This window comes from Camelina sativa, chromosome 3 (assembly GCF_000633955.1).
Source record: "Camelina sativa cultivar DH55 chromosome 3, Cs, whole genome shotgun sequence".
NCBI classification, from domain to species: domain Eukaryota; kingdom Viridiplantae; phylum Streptophyta; class Magnoliopsida; order Brassicales; family Brassicaceae; genus Camelina; species Camelina sativa.
In genome coordinates this window covers 26,086,167-26,093,445 of record NC_025687.1, presented here as the reverse complement: position 1 = coordinate 26,093,445, position 7,279 = coordinate 26,086,167, and the positions used below count along the sequence as shown (strand labels likewise).

Sequence of the window (7,279 nt, the reverse complement as noted above, 5' to 3'; positions counted from 1 at the left end):
GCAACGTGTCACTGCTTCTTCGTTCTCGATCTTTGACTGAGCACAACCCATCCCTCTCTTCTCTCTGATAGGAAACTACTAACTAAGTTCAGATCGATCGGAGAGAGATGATGAAACTCGAAAGCTTTAGTGTTTAGTATTTTTGTTAAGGGAATTATAATAGAGAGAGAGGGGATTGGATACGACGTCGTTAAAGTTGTTAGAAAAGGCGATTAACGCTTTTTCTATAGTTTTGGTTAAATTTTCCATTTTGCGTTGGGCTACTTGAGAAGGTAATGACGTGTATAAAGTTAAAAAGGGGAACAAGCGAATATAACGTTTTTACTTTTTGTTTTTTAGTTATTTTGTCGTCTAAAACCTTTTGTATCAATCACACTATTCAGTACATATAAAAAGATCATAATGTCTTTTTTTTTGGTCACTAAAAATCCATATATTGTAGGATGGTTGTATTCTTTTATTTGGGTTAATGTTTTATCCCATGTTTTAATTGATACAAAATGATGTAAAAAAAAAATTATACAAAAAATGTTAGCCGACACAATAAATGAGGATAAAAAGACATATGTGTATATAGCACAACCAGTCATATTTGAAAGTACACTACAATTCGATAGAAAACAATAGTTTTGAAAGAAAAATAATTATATACGTCGGCTTGGAACAAAATATTTATAAAATATAACAATTTGAATTAAATTTTTCTGCGTTAGTTGAAAAATCGTATCGAAACAAACGGTGAATATAAAAGTCCAAGAAATCCAAATAGAAGAATAGAAATGTGGAAAAGAAGGGAAACCAAAAAATAAACAAAAATATTAATGGCAGAGAAAGCAAAACACAAGCTTGAACTTGACCTTAATGGTTAAATCCATGTCTAGAGACTAGGTTGTAACTTGTAACCTTTTAATTTTTTTTTGAGGCTTGGCTTAAACCAGAAGCTTCATATGCCTTAACCTAAGGACCAGCTTTACCCTTTTCATATATATGTTTGTTCTTCAATCATCCATAATTTGTTCTTTTCCGTGATGGTAAAGGTCCGACTGAAACATGGTCAGGGATCATATGCTTTCCTGTTGATTCGACAAAGCCTATGGCCAATTCTGAAGATACAACAAGATTGGTCACGGTCACCGTACCAATCTCAAAAATAAAATCGGTCTTATTAACCAAAATAAATAAACAAACCGGTTTGTTAAGTATTAATTTAATCAATCCGTTGATAACAATTTTATCATTAAATTTTCAACTTTTTTTCTGTGACAAGATTCAACTACTGGACTAATTACAAAGAACAAAGTCATAAGGATAATTACATATTCAACGAAAATTCTAATTAGTCAAATTAATAAGTACTAATTTTAACTACGAAGAGAACTAAGAAACCCTTATTAAATTAGTACGTTCTTATCTCAGGCGCATAGCTGCAAGACGAGCGACAACGTCATCATAATCCAGGAGCTTTGGTCTCTGAAACGATGACGTTCTCTCGTTCTCTCTTGTTGTGGAAACTTCGTTCTTGCTTGTGCTTGTGAGACTCTTACTGCCTTGTATTCCAAGTAACCTTGAGTTTTCTCGATCCGTACTCTTTCTATTCTCTTCTTTCTCCTCGTTGTATGGAGGAGAGATTATGCCGTAAGGTAATATCTCCTTCCTCTTCTTCTTCCTTACAGATTCTCTTCTTAGAGAACTCGGGCTCGAGCTTGAACTAGAACTAAAACTGCCTTTGGACAATAAGTCTCCTCTCCAAGTACTCTCTGAAAGAACCGATTCGTCCTCGCTTTGATCATCTATGATGCTTTTATCTCTTTCAATCTTCGGATCGTCAGCTCCTGTCTCCATCTTCCCCTCAATCTAAACACTTTTCAGACATTAGGCCAAACCAAAAACTAAAAATATCTATGAACTCTCTAAGTCAAATTTCTAGAACACATAATTTACCTGCAGAGCTGAAGTCTCTGTGAGCAGCATCAGTTTCAGAGCTGTAGGATCCCAGTTAATGGAAAACTCATTCGCAATATCTTTCAAAGTCTGAATCTTGAGCTCCCGTGAAGGTAGTCTTCTCGATCCAGTTTTCTCAACTAGCTGCATGATTCAAAAAGATAGGTACTGTCAGTGCAAGAAAAGTGGCAAAGATTAGACAATGTATAGTTCGATAATAAACCAACCTCATGATTTACAGATGAAGCTGTGAAATTTCCGAATCTTTTCGTAAACACGGCTCTGAGATCCTTAAGTTCAGGAACATCAGGAACCCACGCCGTTGCATATATCAAAGAGGAAACAGCTTCTCTACATTCTTCAGGACATTCCCTAAAAGTCAAGGAAACAAAAGAAAAATAAACATAAGTTAGTAATTTGTGAGACCTTTTGGACTGAAATCTAGAGACTTGTAGTAAAAGTAAATACCTTTTCTTCAGCATTAGTGGGAGATTTTCAGAGATACAATCGCAGAAGCGCTCAATGAGATCGTAGCACGATATTATTCTAAGCTCTTCGAGTAATAGTTCTGCCTGTAAAGTAACAAGTAGTTAACAGATTAACAAAAACCATAATGTAAGAAATAAAGCTTAGTATTATATAAATGAGAGAGTATAATAAGTCTTAATTTACTCTTCTATAAGCTTCACAATCTTGCTCATTCTTGAGGAAATTGGCAATATCTGTTTTATAATTTCTAACCATCGCAGTCCTTTTTTTCCTCACTATATCAAGCCGAATTTTCATGTAGCTGGTTGTAGATTTGCTGCAATTCACCAAGAACAATGATTAGTTTTAATAACTGTTCAGAAAGATACAAAACTTAAAAAGTTCAAAACAGAGTGATGACAAAAGACTTGACACCTTTTCTTGTAGAACTTTGGTTTGAAGCACCTAAGAAGAAACATCTTACTTTCGATATCTAGAGGCAAGAAGATGGTAAACAAAAAGACGAAAGCTTTATATGAAAAAACACAGAAGAATCTAAACGTTGGTTTAGTGAATAGAGTTGAAGTAATACTCAGAATCAGAATATATCAAAAGCTATGAAGCAAAGTAACGAACCAAGAAGTTTCTTCTTAAGAGATAAGAGTAGAAGAAGAAATATATAAAAATACAAAAGAAGCAAGACTTTTTTCTTGAAATTTTTGGATATGAGGGTCTTTATTTATACAACTACTTTTATTATATATAAAAAATGTGAGACTTTGGGAACAAGCTTAGTTTGTTATACAGAACTACTTAGTTAACAAGGACTTCAGCTAGAATCCTATAAACTTCCAAGAACCTTCTCTAATACGACAACGTTTATCCTTTCACATTTCCATGAAAAGTAATTGGACAATGAAATGTCTCCTAAGATTCGATTCTACAGTCAAAACAAAAACTGTCTTATTATTGGGACTTGTTGTTATAACTTATTTCACATCTAACGGTTGGACCAATTGCTGAAGCTGATGAACAACATGAGACATCCTTGGACGCATCGATGGCACATTCTGAGTACAAGTATAAACCAAATCCACAACTTTCTGAACCACACTCGCTTCCGGTAAACCGCACGTGATAACCGGATCAAGAATCTCTAACCACCTGTTAGCCTGAACCAACGGTGTTGCCCATTCGAATATGCTCTGCCACCCAACCGTAGAATTAACCGCTTGAGTCGGTCTACGGCCGCTTACAATCTCAAGCAAAAGGACTCCAAAGCTGTAGACATCACTCTTTGTGGTGAGCTCGTTTCTGTATACGTATTCAGGTGCTAGGTAACCATAGGTTCCACCCGCCATTATGGTTCTCTCTTGCATTATTTCCCAAGGAACAAATTTTGACAGACCAACACCCATTAAATGAGCTCCAAACTCCTCGTCTAGCAGTACATTGCTTGCACGGATGTCACGGTGCACCACTTGTGGCTTGACCTTGTCGTGTAGAAACCTGTTTTTTTCAACGTTAAGCTTAAATCTGATCATAAATTCTATAGTAAAAGATTTGACTTACGCTATTCCTTGGGCAAGAGTTGTGGCTATGTTCAATCTCATGTTCCAGTCCAAACTCCTACCACCTCTAGGCACATGGTGCAGCCATCTATCGAGCGGACCACTAGCTATGAACTCATAAACAATGAAACGTTCTCCATGATCATAGCAACAACCTTTGATAGCCACTACATTCGGATGATGAAGTTTAACAGCTCTTCTAATCTCGGAGTAGAACTCTTTCTTTCTCTGAAAACTAGACCTTTTCAATCTCTTGACCGCCACTTTAGTCCCGTCTGATAAACTACCGCTATAGGTTCCACCGGTTTTTGCATCCCCGGCCAGACGGTTCCCTTCACTGAAGTTCTTCGTCATTGATCTTAGTTCTTCGCTAGTGAAGATCTTCCATGAAGGAGGAACTAAAGCTGAAGAAGAAGAAGATGGATTTGATACTTTTCGGGATTTACGGCGTTTCTTGCTTCGTTTGTAGACAAGGAGCCATAATATGATGGCAAATGTGGTTAAGAGAATCAAACCGCTGACAACAGCAAGGATGATTACATATTTGTGACAATTGCGACATTTGAAATCTGCAAAGAAGATAACTTAGGCAGATTAAAATCTCTCTAGAGACAACAAAAAGATGCCTTAGTGTTTTCACATATTCCTAGTTATTTTCCCTAACGAATAATTGCAGCAATAAGAATATAACAATCATAAGGGACTAAGTAGCACAAATGCAAAACATAGAAGAAAGCGAGAGGTAGTAATAGAGAGGCCATTACCAGAATCAACCGTGCAAATGAAAGCACGAGACACATTGCATCTTTCACCAAAGAATGGCGTTGTTGAACCATTTGTCACAGCTATACATATATTAGCACGACAAGATGAACTGCCATTGCCATTGCCACAGCGGGTGCGAACTGGAACTTTGGGAAACATGGACTGGTTCCATTGAGGCGTCTTAGGATCAGACCAGCTCCAACGGAAACCCGAGGTAGAAGAAGTAGAATTGAGACTTCTTCCTCCAATCCAACAGTTCCCATTGCATAGTTTCTGAACAAAGCTGAGTTCTTTGCTCGATGCAAGTGATGCTAAATGACCACCATAGGTTCCACAGAACGTTTCTGACTTCTCCCATGAAGTGGAATTTCGAAAGTAGGCATAGCATTTCGTTTGGTTCGATCCAATGATCCAATCAGGAGGACAAGACACTGTACATCGAGGAGAATCACTAACAGTAAATACACTGAAATCTTATCTACAGAAATGTTCACATCAGACACAAAAGTCACAGCTTTATTTATACCTCTGTGAGATCGTTTCTTGATATCAGTTGCATTCTGAGTTGATTCACTAAATATCTGGAAAAAAAAAATCACCTTTATTGATCAATCAACTATAGAAGATTCGAGCAAGTTCAGAAACCCTAGTTCTTGAATCTATTACACTTACAGTATCAAAGGACGCAAGATAAAGAAGAGCCAAACAAGAAATCAAGAACAGTGATTGTTTCCGGTTAAAACCCAACTTAAGCTCCATAGCTACTTACAGCTTCACAAAACCCTGAAAAAAAATCAAACGTAATTAGCCTCAAATTTGACAAATCAGAGACCCGTATACGCGAAAGAGAAGCTTTATTGGGCAAGTGGAAACTACCTACCGTGTTAAGTCATACCATGGGGAAGAATAAAGCAGACTTAATGATGTTTAAGAAGAGAAGTGTTTAAAATGGGTCTTTCGCTGCTCATATGGTTTTCTTTATGTGATTGATGAATCGCAGAGTCCCGACAGAGAGAGAAGAAAAGGGTTTTAATGGCGAATTAATGGTGGAGACAGGAGATGGACTTCGGACAAGTCAGTGGGGTAGTTCGGAAAATGAAATCTTCTTTTTTTCTTTCTTTCTTGTTTCTTCCTTTATTAGTTTACGACCCTTGTATTACATGATATCTACAACCTCTCACCCTACATTATCATAATGTACTATTACAACCTGAGTATTTGGTGATTATTTTGTTTACATCTTAAGCTATTCAAAATACTAAACAAGTTTGTACATAATTTTGGCTATGAATGGTTGTGGGTTTTAATGGGTTTTCCATTATGGTCATGAATGGAAGAGGGTTTTTTAGATTATCGTTTTTTGTTTTTGATTTTTGGATTTTTAGTTTTTGTGATAAAATTATTTTTTCGTTATTTTTAAATATATATATATATACAAAGGTAACAGAAAATAAAAATAAAAGAATTGTAGGTTTTTCCTAAAATCTGTAGATTCTAGTTTTGTTAATATTTGTAAAGAAAAGCTAAAAACTAGTTTTCCTATTTTTTAGCAAATCTGTTTAGTGTAAAATCTTGAATGGAGAAAAATGTGTGTTATAAAAAAACAAAATCCAAAAACTATAATAGAATCTACTTTCCATTGGAGGCCTATGGCTTTTGGTTTTGTGACTTCTGGTTTTTAGTTTTTGGAATAGATTATTAGTTTTTGGTTATTTTATTTTCTGTTTACAAAAGAAAAAAGTAAAGGAGGAGTGTCATGAGTGTTTTCTTAAAATCTCAAATTTAGCTGAATTTGTTTTCTATTAAGAATTGTAAAGAAAACCTAAAAACTAGTTTTTTTCTTTTTTAATAAAAAATTGGGAATCTATTTAGTATAAAATTTTGTCCTATTTTGAATTTCTTTCTTTGTAGTTTGTTGTTTGTCTACATAGATAAATTTGAAAATCCTATATATAATAATACCACAATTTTCTCTAATTTGAGAGCATCCACATTAACAAATTCGTTGGATTTTATATATTGTTTTGAAGGCTCAAATATAATTTGTTTAGTCCAATTGATATAAGCCCTTTTGAACATATTGAGTACGATGAAATTAAATCAAAGAGCTGGTGAGAAAGATTTAGATTGTGTTTTGTGAGACTCTCAAGCCTTAGCATGATCCGCCTTGTTTCAGTAGCAGTTGAGCTGATGTGGAAATCCATGAGTAAAGAGAGAGTGTCTACGCAGATTGATGTCTCTGCTTTAGCCGCAAGAAGTCCATTTGCATTTGCCACATCAGCTGATATCTTGGCCATATCAAACAGCTCCAACATCTCTGTTGAGTTCTTCTTCACGGTTGGACAATATTTAGGGTTTTGAGAATCTTTTAGAGGTGCCTGCTGCTTCTTTATTTGGAGACTTGTTGACTTGCAAACGCCAGACTTCTGCTTAATCTTTCCCGTTTCATGAGCCTTGTATCTAGGGTTTTCAGGAAGCTTCATTGGTACAAGCCTCGCTGCAATAGTAGACTTGCATTCTTCTTCATCAGGCTT

General features: G+C 35.7%; 3 protein-coding genes across 4 annotated transcripts in view; all 3 read right to left on the bottom strand.

Annotated features, from left to right (window-relative positions):
• The window catches only part of LOC104778154, a 4,417-nt gene extending 4,251 nt beyond the window's left edge, over positions 1-166 (bottom strand). The window contains exon 1 of one of the 2 annotated variants that reach the window (XM_019243948.1): positions 31-166. In XM_019243948.1, coding sequence (XP_019099493.1) covers positions 31-51 — 21 coding nt within the window. In that variant the 5' untranslated portion in view covers positions 52-166. The remainder of the gene's footprint in view (positions 1-30) is intronic. The other variant, XM_010502529.2, reaches the window with a different exon arrangement.
• On the bottom strand, positions 1,203-3,097 carry LOC104778153. The gene is made up of 6 exons (XM_010502528.1): positions 2,845-3,097; positions 2,614-2,746; positions 2,410-2,513; positions 2,169-2,313; positions 1,942-2,085; positions 1,203-1,854 (listed from the first exon to the last, which is right to left on the bottom strand). The coding sequence occupies exons 1-6, from the start codon at positions 2,886-2,888 to the stop codon at positions 1,408-1,410; spliced, it is 1,017 nt and encodes a 338-aa protein (XP_010500830.1). The 5' UTR covers positions 2,889-3,097; the 3' UTR covers positions 1,203-1,407.
• On the bottom strand, positions 3,249-5,819 carry LOC104778152 (C-type lectin receptor-like tyrosine-protein kinase At1g52310). The gene is made up of 6 exons (XM_010502527.2): positions 5,626-5,819; positions 5,418-5,528; positions 5,272-5,326; positions 4,745-5,176; positions 3,982-4,549; positions 3,249-3,918 (listed from the first exon to the last, which is right to left on the bottom strand). The coding sequence occupies exons 2-6, from the start codon at positions 5,502-5,504 to the stop codon at positions 3,399-3,401; spliced, it is 1,662 nt and encodes a 553-aa protein (XP_010500829.1). The 5' UTR covers positions 5,505-5,528; positions 5,626-5,819; the 3' UTR covers positions 3,249-3,398.

Coding starts and splice junctions, on each gene's coding strand:
- LOC104778153 (XM_010502528.1), bottom strand. CDS start 2,888: ATGTTTCTTCTTAGGTGCTTCAAACCAAAGTTCTACAAGAAAAG. Junction 2,747..2,844: donor CCAAAGTTCTACAAGAAAAG/GTGTCAAGTCTT, acceptor GGTGAATTGCAG/CAAATCTACAACCAGCTACA. Junction 2,314..2,409: donor CCACTAATGCTGAAGAAAAG/GTATTTACTTTT, acceptor CTTGACTTTTAG/GGAATGTCCTGAAGAATGTA.
- LOC104778152 (XM_010502527.2), bottom strand. CDS start 5,504: ATGGAGCTTAAGTTGGGTTTTAACCGGAAACAATCACTGTTCTTGATT. Junction 5,327..5,417: donor ATCTTGCGTCCTTTGATACT/GTAAGTGTAATA, acceptor TTTTTTTTCCAG/ATATTTAGTGAATCAACTCA. Junction 5,177..5,271: donor CAAGAAACGATCTCACAGAG/GTATAAATAAAG, acceptor CTCGATGTACAG/TGTCTTGTCCTCCTGATTGG.